This window comes from Cylas formicarius, unplaced genomic scaffold, assembly GCF_029955315.1.
Source record: "Cylas formicarius isolate icCylForm1 unplaced genomic scaffold, icCylForm1.1 PGA_scaffold_12__32_contigs__length_19106922, whole genome shotgun sequence".
NCBI lineage: Eukaryota > Metazoa > Arthropoda > Insecta > Coleoptera > Brentidae > Cylas > Cylas formicarius.
The window spans coordinates 10,321,700-10,337,836 of record NW_026844225.1 but is presented as its reverse complement, the minus strand read 5'-3'; the positions used below and the strand labels follow the sequence as shown (position 1 = coordinate 10,337,836).

Here is a 16,137-nt window from a genome sequence, read left to right as displayed (position 1 = left end):
TCGAGTCAACAAAAACTGACGCAGGAGGAATCCAGAAGTTTTGTAAAAAGTATTACAGTAGCCTATGGAAGTTTCTTTGAAAAAAATATATAACAATGATCATTTGTTGACATAATTAGATTGAAAAGGATACATCAAAATTGACAATCAACAATATCCTTTGTTTTAAAGCTAAATAAAAGCGATTATAATTAAAGACATTATTAATAAAGGGAAATTCTGTTAATATGTGACATTAATACTCTACATTTTACAACTAAATAAAAGTATTTATAATAACCGGTATAAATGGCAACGAAAAAAAATCTATATTAAATGAAAGGAAATTCATATAACTTTCCGAAATGCCCTTTAAAACTTTCGGTTTAGAACTGACGGTTATAAATTCTCGTATATATGAATTTAATTAGGCACAAACCTGAACTACATTGTGGCACTAATTAATTAAACGAATGCTGTAATCGGCAATTACAGCAAACAATCAGTTGCATTTCTGCCGATTAGGCTTGAATTAATTACGGAAATTAAAAACGAACACACCGCTTGATTTAAAGAAAAACGAATCATTTCAATAACCTACAGTCTTCTGTGAACCAGGAATATTTGCGACATTTAGAAACAAAACAGTTTCAAAATAGCCGACATTCTATTCAGTCGGATAGGCTAATAATAATTTATTTACAAACGCTATTCAAACTAAAATGTTTGAGAATTAAAGTGGGACCCGAGGCGAGAACACCGATATTTAGCTTCAAGCTCTATACCCTTCAAGAAGGTAATTTTTAGAGTGGATGAATGACAGGAAAAAGTAGCTTTATTTAATATGTAAATAGCTTTTCGTTATTAATAACCAAATGGCGCTTAAACTCGGTTACTGGTTGAAATATACGAAACATTTGAAGTAACAAAAACACGAATGCTTCTAAAAATATTGTTTTGGATACAGAGCGCATTGCAAAAATTTCGCGTCATATGGAAAAGGATTTTATTATTAATTACAGAATTTTAAATTGCTTTATGTATCAAATTCTAATTTAATTTTATGCCTGAAACTGTTCTGTGCCCATTATATTATTTTTGTACGAATTTTGCCTTAGTTACTTCGTGTTTTTTAGATATATTGAAAAATCGAGTTTAGAAAATTTTAATAAAAGTGATGTAAAAAATATCGAAAATAGCAAATGGCAATGCCAGTTACTGTGAAACTGATCTGTGTCCGTTATATTACTTTTATACGAATTTTGTCCTTAGTTACTTCTTGTTTTTTGGATATATTGAAAAGTCGGGTAGGGAAAATTTTAATAAAAGTAATGTAAAAAATATCGAAAAAAGAAAATGGCAATGCCAGTTACTGTGAAACTGTTCTGCGTCCGTTAAATTATTTTTATACGAATTTTTGCCTTACTTACTTGGTGTTTTTTGGAAATATTGAAAAATCGGGTTTGGAAAATTTTAATAAAAGTGATGCAAAAAATATCGAAAATAGAAAATGGCAATGCCAGTTACTGTGAAACTGTTCTGCGCCCGTTATATTATTTTTATACGAATTTTTGCCTTACTTACTTGGTGTTTTTTGGAAATATTGAAAAATCGGGTTTGGAAAACTTTAATGCAAAAAATATCGAAAATAGAAAATGGCAATGCCAGTTACTGTGAAACTGTTTTGCGCCCGTTATATTATTTTTATACGAATTTTTGCCTTAGTTACTTCGTGCTTTTTGGATATATTGAAAAACCAGTTTTAGAAAATTTTAATAAAAGTGATGTAAAAAATGCCAAACTAATAAAACGAAAAATTCGAATCTTTGGCTTATAATAACAAAATAATTCTCATTTTTGTGCCCCTCACAAACAAATTCTTTTCACAGTTGTTACTCCGATAAGCATTATTCATATAAAAATAAAATTCTTAAGAAATGCTAAAAGGAAAGTTTTTCGGAAACAATTTCTATTTAAATTATTCGTCAAAGTTTAAGTCTTTTCGTAGCCTATTTTTTTGATCGATTGATAAACAGGTGAGCACACTTTCGGAGAAAGTAGAGGCTTCAGTTTCTGTCCTCTTTTCTCTTAAGAGAATATATTTCCTCTCATGGTAAAATTTAATTTTTCAATTTAAATTGTTCCGATTCGATGATTTTTAAAACTTTGGTTATTAATATTGAACTCGACAGCGAAGTTGTCCAATAAACTGAATTATCGAAGAATTTGTTCCGATATGAAAAAATTACTCAAAGCCATGCACATAGGGACTGTTGTTAACCAGATTTTATATTTGTAAGAGATAATATGGAATTACTATACGCAAGCTATCTTAATTTTGATCCAAATACATCAAACTTTTCAAAAAACTTAAAACCTGAAGTTCAAGCAATGTAGCTTGCAGCAGGTCGTCATCGTATGCTTTAACGAAACGCGATATGGCTGGATTTACTTGCAAATTCAGTTTTAGTTTTTAACTATTTCTTACATAAAAAGCGATATATTCCAAAGAATGCATGTTGAATAGCCTCGGTGCACTAAATATTTAAACTACTGTCAAAATTGACGTGAATGCGAAATATAAAATTATGTTATTTCAAAACAAATTATTTAGTCATTAAAAAATATATATTTACAAATAATTTGCAACCTTACGTTTTATTGCCAGTAATCAAAAGTTTCGGCAGCAGCATTTAGAGAAAACGTGTCTAGAAAATTCGTTTTTCTAATGACCACACATAGGTGTTTTCAAAAGTTATTAATTCCTCTTTACAAAACTTCGTTTCAATCTTGCTATAAGAGGGCAATAACGTACGCGCTGCGGGTGATTTTGTGGCATTAAAGTCTGAACATGTACATGAAAAGGGTACAACTAGTCTTCTCCCCAGACTTTACTGTGCCTTAATGGGACATGGCCGTATATAATTATAATTTCCTCTTCCATTTGCACGTTTTGTGGAGGTATTTTGTGTGTCCCTTGCCCTTTGAATTAACTATGTAAACATCTGGGATTCGCAGGATACCGATCCCTGTACAATCTCAACGGTTCAGCAGCATTTTCACAGCTTATAAATGAAAATGAAATTATTGAAAATTAACATACTACAATCGTTTGCTGGTTTTCGCTTCTAATAATTGCACTTTGGTCTTAATCTATTAAACATAACGTCTCATAAAAAGAAACCTTTATACAGCGAAATCCTTGTTCAAATGTTTTAATTAGGTTTGCCAATAGAGACCCATGAAAACAGTCCACAATTTTTATTTGCTTAGTTCCCGTATCCAGTTTCGAAACATTATTATAGAGAGGGTTGAACGATTTTCAATTCGGTATGTTTGAATTTCGCTCGAAACGTAAACAAACCAAAAGGCCCAATTGTCGCCATTACTAAATACAAATTAACCAAGATCGTAGGTGTATAATTACCCATGCTCCTTCACTCGGAAGCTAAACGGGTTTGAATTTTAGTTGTGATAAAGGAAAACAGTCAATTTATGTATTTATTGTTTGCACTTTAGGGCAAAAAGAGGTTAAGCCTACAACATTGTCCTGGTAAGAACTACAATAGAACTAAAAATAATATGCAAAGTTTAGTTAACAACTTATTTCTGGAGAAGGAAAGAACAAGTTTTTTTTCTCCTTTTTTAGATTTCATTCCATTTATTTATTGAAAATTAGAAGATAGAATTATTCTATTTATTTATTAAGTTATTTTGTAGTATGCTTTAAATTAGTAAAGTCATGAAATGATTTCGAATTATAAATTATGAGGATCTATTCAAAAGTCTAACAGTTAGGATCTACTTTAAGGAATCATGTGAGATTGTGAACAAGTTAAGCTCTAAGCATTGAATATTTGCAGCTCTTTTGGTGGTTATTGGTATTTTTCAAGGGAATACTAAATAAAGGCATGGTTTTCATATCTCCACGCTGTCATTTAAAATTTTATGCAAGAAAAGAATGTCGGTGTTTACTCTTCGATATTCCATTGTTAAGAGTTTATAATGCATTCTTCAGTGGTTAAGTCTTGGGCTATTTAGTTAAGACTTTTTTTTTATAAGAGACGCATTTCAAGAATTTGCTCTGCAAAACTTTTAATCCTATTTTCGTATGCATTGTTCCTAGAACTTCAAATGCTTCAAAATTTAAAAACATTCCAGTAATACAGGCTAAGGCATGCGTAAGCCCTGTTGAAAATATTTATTTGCCTATTATTAAAGCATCACACATACTTCAAGTCTGTTACTCTTTACAGAGTGCTGTTATTTACAGAGTAGTTGAAGGGAAAAGTCCCAGTTTCTAGTAAAAGATATAACACAGAATTTTTAGATGTTTATGAAAAGACTATTATGTCTACAGAACGATCCAAAGCCTTGAATATTAAAATTTTTACATCTTCAACATACAAACAAAATTTGCTATGCTGAAAACATTTTGAGGGATCCTGGAGATGGCAAAGTGTATGACACCTGAATAAGATTGTTCTGGAATAATTTGCCTTTTTACCAAATTAAAAAAGGATTTATTTGCAAGTTTCTCGAAAATTTTAGCGAACACTTAAAACTTTTGACCATAATTATTAACCGTATTTTGGACCATTTTCCTGAACCGGAACGACATCAGATAGCTTCCATATTTCTGGAAAGACACCGCGAGCCAATAATTAAATAAACTACGAAAAATGGCGAAATTCCGTTCCAACCACAACGTTTGTTAGGATGCAGCGGGTTGAGTACTTCGAGTACTTCACTGTTGCTTAGAGAAAGGGCTCTTAAAGCACCGCTGCTCGGCGTATGAGCTGAGGCACGGTGTCCAATGTAGTCTTCGAGCAACAAATGTGCCGTCAAACAACTTCGCAAACAAATTACATGTCTCCGCATTACCCTTTATTAATCATCTGAGGCGGAACAAAGGAGTAACTTTTAACTGACACAAATTGGCAAAACTTTTTGTGGTCGTAAGGAATTTCATTTTCAATGTACTCCACATAGCTTCTAAAATCTCTTCGAATTAGAATTTCGTATGAAATTAATTTTTTTTTTAATTACTTCTATGATTGGAGCAGAGAAATGAGCCGGGAAACCGCCCAATTTTCTATAGAGAGGGTCGTAATCTTTAAGTCATTCATTCATTCAAAATAGAGGAAATATCAAGTTAAAAGTATATTATTAGGAAAAGGAGTTTTAAAATTTATCTTTTACATTTTAAATGTAATTTCTCAGTTAAAATATTAAATATAAACCTAAACTCTTAAACGTGGTAGAAATTTTCTTTAAACAATTATCGAAGTTTTGGTTAGTTTTATATGTTATACAAGCTGGCAATAATGGCTACAGCAGATTTTTAAATTTTATTCAAAAGTTATGGGGCGACAAATTTTACAATTTGTAAAGGAAGTGAATTTACGATCACTAGAAATTTGATACTTGCTAATAATGGAGAATCTTTGTTTGAGTCAGCAGTTTTACTTTACAGTACTAAACTATTGATTACAAAAAACATAAATTACTGTTTAAATTTTTATGACATAAACTGTTGATGCCGTATCGTAATTTTCTGTGAAAGAGTGTGTCCATAATATTTGCTTAGAGTCGCAAAAGTGTAGATACTGGGCTAATCTCTGGTGTGAAATTTTGGGAGAGTAAATAATAGAACCTATTTTGTTTAATGGATCATTAAATGCTGGTCGTTTAGTTAACTTTTGCGATGGGCAAATTTCACATTCAAGGATTGCTGTTCGTCTTCCTATGAGCTGTATAGGACGAAACAGTCCTTTTCAACTCTGGCCTCCCAGCTCCCCTGATATTACACCACTCAATTTTTATTTTTTATGACTGATAAGAAGCAAAGTTTATAAAACAAGGAACAGAAATCGATATGAACTTTGGGCCAGAATAAGATAAGCCTGTCAGGAAACTTAGACGGGTATCCAGAACCTTAAAAGATTGGAAAAATGCATTCCAATAAATGGAAAACTAGGCCATCGAGATGGCATTTCATAAATTGTCGTTAGTGCTATCAAAATTATTGCTTTAATTATTTTCTTAAAATTTAATCAATATTAAAAAATAATTGTTTTCTTAAAACAAACTAATTATTCCTTTTTGTTAGTGTTATTTATTTTACAAAAAAAAATCAATTCCATGACTCACAATATTAGTAATTTCTGGAATAAAGAAATCAACTTGTGTATTACGTGTATTGATCAAAATAATGAAAAAACTAGAAATGGGAGTTTTGTAATAAACTTTAGTACTTGCGAGTTAAAATACTATTCGGAACAACGTTATCGGATATCTAACGCGATGGAAAATATTGAAAATTTACGCTGTTTCTGGATTTGCAGTAAGCCTCTTTTCAAAATAATTAAATTTCAGTCGAGTATTTGATAAAATGTAAAACATCAACCCGCATAATCTGTATTTATTTAAATAGCCAAAATATAGTAGTCGGTTAAATGCACTGTACATATTCACCACGAAGTACTAATGTGTTTAAAGTTAAATAAACAAATACCTGCATATTTAGATAATAATCCAGACGGATAAAAACTATAGAACAGAAAAAAAACTATATTGATTTATATTTTCAGAATATGCTCTTCTACTACGATACCGAACATTGTCACAGGCCTTCGGGAATTCTACTTTTGGAGGGTTGCTACTGCGAGAGACTTATTACTCCGGAAAGTGTGTCCAAGTCCAAAGATAAATTCGACAAACAGGTAAATATATCTTGCACATCGTATTTGGCACAAATTTGTTTCCCGATATCGAAAATTTCGATAATGTAAGATGTTAATAATGCCCTTACTTAATTGCTTACACAAATTAATTAATTAGAAAACATGTTTAAACTTAGCAAGGTTTGCTTTCCATTTAGAGTCTTAAATCAGGACAGATACCTGTCTTTCCTAGAGCAGGAATCTAAATATTCAAGCAAGTAGATGTTTGAATGGTTTTACAGTATCGATTTTAGACCAATTAGATATAACAAAGGAGCAGAAAATAGACTGTTGTGTATGTACATTTAAATATAAGCTACTGAGGGAATCTACCTTTACTGCATGTCCTACTAACTATATTAGATCGCTACGGTTATTTATGTTGACACAAACTTTCAAGGGGTTATAACTTTTAGAGCATTATAAACTATTATAGATTTAATATAATAATAAAAAATTTGCTATACCATAAACGTATATCATGAGTTATGGTTATTCGTATATACGGGATAGTATTGGAGATTATCGATTTTAATGTCTTGAACGTCTCGAAAACGGAAACCCGTCCAATAAAAGTGCATCCTCTATTTTTTAAGAACAACCAGAAATTTCAAATAAAATCGCAACGATATTGCACATTTACGTAATTACACATTATAAAGCCGATTGAAATTCTCGATTTAATCGAAAGACTTTCGGCCTCTGGGCAGTTCTAAAGAGATTAAACTTTTAGCCCTGGCGAAACAATTAACTTAATTGAAATAGTAACTTATCAATCAATAAGCTAACAAAAGAAATATCGAAGGTTCAATATAATTTAACAAATAACGTCCAACCATATATTGATTCAATGTTGTATAAAAAGAAAACATTAATTAACTTCTATTGTTAATACTACCCATAGCAATCAATTACCTACATTTTTACAATCTCCCTAGCTTTTCAGGAAATTACATTGTGCAACATCACATCAAAGGAGATGGGCTACGTTGCCTTTGTAGAACATTACAAAAACAGCCTTTGTAATAATTAGAGTTCGGATCTCTATACACAGAAAATGCTTAAAATATGCCCATAAATGTGTATGCTTTTTCCATAAAATATGTCAAATATATGCTCTTTTCTACCATCTATATACTATTATGCCCTTCATTTTATATATATGTATATATATATATATATATATATATATATATATATATATATATATATATATATATATATATATATATATATATATATATCAACCCAATATTTTTATTTATTAATAATATAAAAGATGTTTTTTACATAAAATCCTAACCCTTGTAATAATAAAAGAAGGACAAAACGAGGTTTGAAAAACATTTGATATTTGTTATTTATATCCATTCATTTATACTTTAGCATTGAGCTTAATTTGTTTTCGACAGTAGGGTATGATAAAAAAGACGTAGCCAAAAGCAACGTAATATTTCGAAAAACAAATCTCATTTCAAGATATATTTTAAAACTTGATTAAAAACTGATTCCGAAAACCAAACGCTTTTCTCCCAATGTGAACAATCGACATCCGAGAAAGGCAGAAATCTATTTTTAGACCGGAACATTTTTAATCTTCCCGCTTCTTACAGTCAGGCGTTAATTTGTGGAAATTGTTTTCCGGTATCTCTCGCTGTTTTTTTTTATTTGTTTTCAACTCTAGTGTTAATGCCGAGGCCCTTAAGAATTGTCGTCACTTTCGAAACGTCAAATTCCAAGAAAATATTTACGAAAGTGTATTTTTAATTATTTAATATTCAGCGGACGGAAACTAGATATCCGATATTAATTATACAACAACAAACTGAAACTCAGTTAAAGGGAACGAGGGCTGAATAGAACATCCCACAAGCAAGCGAGATGTAATTAGGAAAACTTGAATTTTATTAGTTCCCCGTACGCGCACATGTGCCAACGTGAATATTTCCAACTCAAAAGTTTCTATTTTTCTTTCAGCACTGTTTCGCAATCTCCTACAGAAAAGAAAATATCAGGCAATATGAACTATGCGCATCCAGCGAGATGGATTGTAAGAATTGGATAGAAGCTATAAGGGATGCAAGGTAAATTATTAATGTTTAAAAAGTGTACTGCAATTATTTAATACATTCGTTTTAACTCACACAGTGAGGCTGTTTCCCGTAAATCACATTTAAAAAATGTTACCATAATCTATTTTGAATAACTAGGCGTAGTGTTTATAACTGGGTTAGCCCAACGCGCGTCTAGAATTTTGATTAAGCATAGTAGTCATAGTAATAATATTAATAATATTTATAAACTTATAAATATTATTAATATATACACTTATAAACCGATAATGCCGAAGCATATAAGTTAATAATATAACAATTTTGAGATATCGTGGCTAATGTAAACGTATACCCTTTTAAGCAAAATCGTAATGGTCCCATAATGATGTTGTAACAGCAAAATAACTTGAACCAAAACAAACACACGGGGGGGATAACAATAAAGCGAATTTTCCCTGTAGAACTCCGAAAAACAAGTTATCCTAGCCTTGCAAATTAAATTAGAGAGCCAATTAGGAACTATGCTCGCTATCCAGATTATTGTGTCCTACAAAATGTAGAGGTAGTTTTTAAAAATACCGAAGAAGCTGTTGCACCGGATTTCTTTATACGAGTAGCGCTTACGTTTACAACCTAAATCTGTCCTTTAAGTAACTTTATATCGATTTTCCACCATTTATGCTTTATGAGGAATGCATTATTTAGAAATCCGATATTCTAGTAAAAAGCCAAAGGGATTCTAGGTCGAACGAAATATTTAAGCGATTATTTTGTCAAATAGTCACGACATTGATTCATTATGAAAAAGCTTCAGACGGCTTTCACCAAAATATTAATGGAGGAATTATGTCTGTGCATAAATTAAGCGCTTTCGATTCTCAAAACAAAGAATATACTGTGTGAACTTTCTTTATAAATAATTATCAAAATTTCGTACGTTTCTAGCTACAGAGCATAAATAAATTATCGCTTTCAATAAAAATTAAAGTAATTCTCTGCTCTAAAATTAATCTAATGCAAAAGAAACCCAATAAAAGGTGTTTGGTAATCTCTCCGACAAAACTTTGAGACAAAAAAATTGTATAAAATTCAATTTGTTTTCTGTTTGTCAGTGAAAAATAATAAGGTACTTCACTTTGTATACATTTAATCAATTACTTCGTTAGAGCAACATCGCAAAAAAAAACACGATTAAATTGCAAGAGAGGTAATTTCCTTTTAATTTATTTTTACGTTAGATGCTGAACAGGGTCTCGTAATTTCTTTTGGGAAATTATGGTACTAGTTACCATTTGCCTAATTAATCATAAATAGAAAATGTATGAAATTATACTTTTTCAGTACCCTATTTTTCCAAAACGAAAAAAGTTGTTTGTCAAAAATAGATCAGAATTATTCTTCTTCCTATTGTCCGAATTCAATACCCAATAATTTAAAAATCTTTACTTAAAAACCACATTAAATCGTTAAACCCTCTACTATCATTAGTCGTATTTGATAAAGTAGCAGCATATCTTTTTCCCTCAGTCTGAAGCGATAGAAATTTGATATACGATGTTTAAATACTTCTTTAATACAATGAAACAATGAATAATAGTTAGTTAATATCGCGAAGTAATAAAAATTTAATAAATGAAGGACTAAATAAAACTTTTAATATTGCTTAATGTGACCCAACACTAAAGTGACCATTTATTTTTTAACTCAAAACGGGACAAAAAAATTTAAGCTTCACGTTAAACGTCTGGCGGAAAATTCAAATTTTAAACAGTATTTTTTCTAATTGTAACCAAATTAGTCAAAACTTAGATAGGGTTTTCGATTTCGCGACACTAAAAAATATTTATTTACGTTACTCTAAATCGATATTTAAAAACTGTTTAAAATTTAAATTTCTCGCCAGACCTTTACATTTAGCCTTCAGGCTAACAAAGAAAATAAACACAACTTTTTAATTTTCTTTATTTAGAATAAGTGTTACTTAATGGAATTATACACTATAATTATTTTCATATTAATTAAGTAATTAAAAAATAAGTTGTGAAAAATTAAAATCAATCACCAGCTTTACTAATCAAGGAACTTTGATCTGTCAATAATTATTAAAATATATGTAACGCATTTTTTTTTAATTGTTTTTATACTTTTCAGAGGAACAAATTTGGTTTAATAGAGTTTGCGATGACTTTAAATAAGAATCAAATTCTTGGCACGTTTTTTTTACATTAACCTTAGTTATCAACATCGCTTTCAACACTGGAACCTGTAAATGATTTTTTTCGGATGTCCACAGTTTGTTCATGAGAGAAAAGACTCTTTCTACTGGAGCATTTGTTCCAGGTAGACATGAAATGTATTCAATTAAAATACAAAAATTTTCATGTTTAAAATTGTTAGAACGAAAGTGTTCCACCCAACGGGTTTCTGTTGAGACTTTTAAATTACCCCATTCAGTAATTTTTTGGGTAGTGACGTAGTTTGAAATTAATGTGTATTCGTCAAATACTTCTGTATCTTTATTACAGTGAATATATCCCTTTTCAATCAATATATCCACTGCGTTTTGAATATCTTCCCATGCGAGTACTTTTCTTAAATCTGCCCAATTAAATATCTCTATTTCTTTAGTAAGAAAGCAAGTCCACTGTTTCAAGTATTCACGGCTAGTTTTATAAAATTCTGTTGCCGTATTTTTCACCAAGTCTTCATTAATATTAGTGCCATTATCTTTTAGTTTCACAATTAAACTACGAACAGTAAATGGAAGAAACTGGTTCATCTGTTTCTGTGCCAAATTGTCTTTGAGATGATTGATTTCTTTTGCCGCATCAATTGCCGATACAGTCTGACCCTCGACCTTCAATACAGCTTGATGAAAACTTGCTGACTGAGCGCGTAAAAAATTAAGCCCTAGTTCTCACGTGGGATCTTCAAAAAAGTTTTTCAACAATTTGGGACATTTTTCAATGCTCAAAAAATAGTCTTTTAACGGTTGGAACACTTTTAAAACTCTCTCCAAAGCAGGCATAAGCGCAAGCCACCTGGTTTAACTGTACATTTGGTGTTGTTCTATTTCAGCTTCAGCGCAAAACTCCTTGAGAGCTTCCGCTCGAACCGTGTAAATATAAAAAAATGAATATATTTTGACAATAATGCTTTCGTAGTCTAAAGGTAGATCATCTGCAGCGGATTTTATTGCATTGTGAATTATATGGGCTCCACATCCAATACCTATCAACGGTTTTTTCAGAGATGATTGTAACTTGGCTAATACATTGTTAGTTCCTCGCCTAGCTACACCTCCAAAATTGATATTAGCATTGTCACCACAAAATGCCACGACTTTTTTTGTCAATTTATTTTCTATTAATACTTGATGTAAATAATCTACAATGATGTCAGAAGTTTCACCTGGTTGCTCTTGGATGTCTAAAATTTTTACTTGCACGCCTTCATAAGGTTGAAAAAAGCGCACTACGGAAGGACAAATTTTTTTGTTAACGTGGTTTGAAGCGTCGTTTAAAACTGTTATACAATTGGACTTATTAAGATCATCTTTTAAACTGTCGATTGCTGAACGCCCTAAAACATTTACCACAATAGCTTCGGTTTTTGTACGCGCGCATGTGAATTTCGGATCAAAACATGTTTGAATTAATTTCGACGCACAATCATTGGAACGAAAACTGTGGTTTTCTTGTATGGTGTGATAAGCCCAGACGCCTTCTGCAGCAGCAATATCCAAATCCTTTGAAGTTGGCGCGTTTGGGTTCTTGAAAAAGTTTAACATTGAAGAACTGGAAGCAGCGGCACGATCGGCATTTTTATGTTTTTCTGACTTCAAATGCTGTTCAATATCACCAGCACCACTAAACACTAAACTCTGTGCGACACTTTTCACATCTGACATCTGAAGGAGTATCAGTTTGCTTAATAAAAGGGTATTTTGCTTGTAAGTTGACATTAAATGAACACTTGCGTTTCGGCATAACTATAGGCAAAAATCCAAAATAATATAAAAAAATAATTATATAGTAGTTTATCACTAAACTACTTAACAAACGTTACGTACAAACAAAACAATAACGAGAAGTCTGAGTGCGGGTGAGTCAATAGCCTAATAAACAATAAAAAGTAACGAACAGCGTGCACGGGCGGGCGGGGGGAATCACCGATCGACAGTGATGCGAATCGTCTGTGAATCCCCGCCCGCGCGTGTTTCGTGAGCTACATGATTTAAATTTTCGCGCTGTTTCACAAAACGGGACAATTTTGCGTCCCGGAGCTTTGTTTGGGGACAACGGGACAGGTGACCTATAAAAGGGACAGTCCCGTTCAAAACGGGACGTATGGTCATTTTACCCAACACCCACACAAAATTAATGTACATTAAACCATCAGTAATAGGCCTTTTTGACGTAACTCAATATCAGAGGTAAAAAGCAAATTAGCCGGCTATTTCAACACGGCTCTTCGCTATACTGACGTTTTTGTTTTCTGAAAATACTAGCAAAAAGGTCGACCAAGTGACAGTCCCACACATCGACGTCAAAGGACAATTAACAATGGCGACTTTCAGATCCAACCCCTTTGATACGCTTAAATCGCCGTACAAGTTTAATTACAACGCGAACTGATCAAAAAGGAGCACGTAAAAATCTCATATCAATTAACGCGAATGCGTTAGCTTCACGTAGGTATTTGCAAACTACAATGGAAAACCAATTTCAGACGGGGCAACAAAAATGGACTATCAGAATCGTGTGCGCTTAATAAAATTACATTATTTGCATCATTTCCAATAAATTCGTTAATTAACAAATATCATTTTATGGCGAAAAGCGAAATAAGCCAAGCCGACGTTTATCGAGAATATTTATTTTATAATAACGTTTCGCGAAACATTAAAACATCGACAATTGACTAATCAAAGTGTTAATTGATGCAAATTGAAGAAAAAAATTGAAAGGATTATTTGATAGCGTGATTAAACTGAAACCACTTTGCTTATCACCTGCTTCATGTTTCTATATTGTGTAACATAGAAAAATTTAAGCTATTAGGGTGGGTAAAAAAACGAATTTTTTTGGATCTGACATACAAAAACTAGTTATCTGTAGAAAGTACTTACCACGTATGATCTTAATATTAATGAAGAGGATTTGAGTGACTTAGTTTCTCAAAAATCGTTGAATTTGTTCAAAACTCTAGACCTACCATATGAGTTCTTTGATGTTGATATTGCATTGTGGGCTTCAGATGGGAGTAATAAGAAAAATGAAGAGTGTTTAAAAAAAAATCAAAGTTGTAGCAGAGCGTGGAGTAATCAACAGCTTCAATACTTGCTGCAACCTGTCAAGGAACATTGAGGACTATTTCTGGGCTGTAATAAAAGTCGATTTGTATAACTAAATTTAAAGAATGTATATTTTGTATTAATACTGTATTTATTAATATATAAAATTTCAAATTGTGGAACAAAATTCTTTTTCTATTAACTCATTTATTGGTATTTCTTGAATAAAGAACTTTTTTTCCAGCAACAAATTTATTAATTCAGTGAAAAATTAAAAATATTTATTAAAAGCCATAAATACCCATTGGGATTAAAATGCAAATATCTTTAAAATGGTTCGAGTAATCGATAAACCACATGAGACTTTTTTGTAGAGCATTTAATTTCCTATAAGAATAAATGAAAACATTTCACGATAATTATTTTGTAGTCAATAACAAAATTCAGAACAAAAACGTATTTTTTATTCAATTCTTCCATCTTTGATGCGGATTTATCGAAAAAGTATAAAAGACCATTTTTGTAGAGCGTTTAATTAATTCTCTTTAAAAAACATTAATAAAGTTGACTTAATTACCTATCCGTGATAACATATGCAAAAATGCAAAACTGTAATGAGGATAATCTTCCCATTAATATTGAGAGTGCATACGTGGTAAGTACTTTTTGGAGGCAACTAGGAACTGGATGTTGTGTGTTAGATCCAAAAAAAAAATCGTTTTTTTTAACCATCAATTGCTTAGAGCTATACAGTTTTATTGCATTTGGGTGAGTGACGTGTATTATGAAATAGTAAGGTCAAAGGATCGGCGATCTCGAAGAACGGCTTCTAAGACTTAATGCCCTCACAACCCAGCACAATCGCACATGAACGCAGTGTAGCTACGGTTCGACCATCGATAAGTTCTATTTATCGGAACATTGTAGCTTATGGACTACAGTCCTCGGTTGGTATTTCTTCTATGATAGTTCTTCTATGATTCCGAAGGTCACCAGATTTATTACATGTCTGGGATATGACAGATCTAAATCTACATATATTTGTTTACATCTCTGGATCCGTGATTCCAGAAGAGGGTATTGGTAATTTTTAACCAAAAGCTGTATTGATGTGAATGGTATGGTCTGTTCATAGATATAAGAAAGTGACCACTTCCTTTTGAATGGGTGGTCATTAACATACAATGCAATAAGATTATTACCTAAAGTTTCGGAATTTAAATTCAGGTAAAATTGTGGTCCGTTATAGAAAATAATTTTATACCTACTTGTGTTTAATATTCTTGAAAAAGATGAAACCGGTGTTAAATGTGGCAGAACTACCTTATGGAAGTGTACTCAAAACATGGGTTTTAGATTAAAAAAATTGACAGAAGGCAAGTTTTAATGGAATAAAACCCCAAATAATTAAATTCTAAGCAAAGTACGGACCTGTTCGGCCATATTTCATTCTTACAGCTTGCGCGGTTCGTTCCTTAATTATCAGTTGCTCACTTTCCTATATCTATGAACAGACTTTACACATGAACTACGGATATACGTCTTTTTCCATCCCTGAGAAATATTACGATAAGTAAGTTTCTAATCGTGATACTTGAAATTTTTGAATTTCGATGCATTTAACGAACGGTTTCCTCTATATTTCGGTTTATGATACCAGTAATATTGAGTTCGATTCGATAATACAATACATGCCATTAATAGGTAGCTAGTTCATAGGAACAATAATAACTAATACCCAAAAGACAAAGTTTGGAATTTGTCTAAGTTAACTAACAAGTTTCAATACATATTAAATGAGGCAGCGAACAATATATGATAAAATAAATTTTGCTTGTACTTCCTACGCTCATATGATGGCTAAATTGTATAAAGTTTGCCAACAAATATATCACACGATTTCATCGAACTAAACATAATTCATCTAATTTTGCTAATTTTCGTGCACATATGAAGTAGGAATTACTAGGAAGTACACAAGTTGTACTAAAACCGTTATAGAATTTGTTAAAGACATTGCTTATAGTAAATAATACAACTACAGAGTTTGCTGCTACTTCCTTGGAGGTTCTCATTTTAGGCA

General features: G+C 31.6%; 1 protein-coding gene across 1 annotated transcript in view; it reads left to right on the top strand.

Annotated features, from left to right (window-relative positions):
• The window catches only part of LOC132708611 (ras-specific guanine nucleotide-releasing factor 2-like), a 75,942-nt gene that overhangs the window by 37,611 nt on the left and 22,194 nt on the right, over nt 1-16,137 (top strand). The window contains exons 3-4 of the mRNA XM_060681041.1: nt 6,573-6,704; nt 8,682-8,788. Of these exons, the coding sequence (XP_060537024.1) occupies nt 6,573-6,704; nt 8,682-8,788 (239 nt within the window). The remainder of the gene's footprint in view (nt 1-6,572; nt 6,705-8,681; nt 8,789-16,137) is intronic.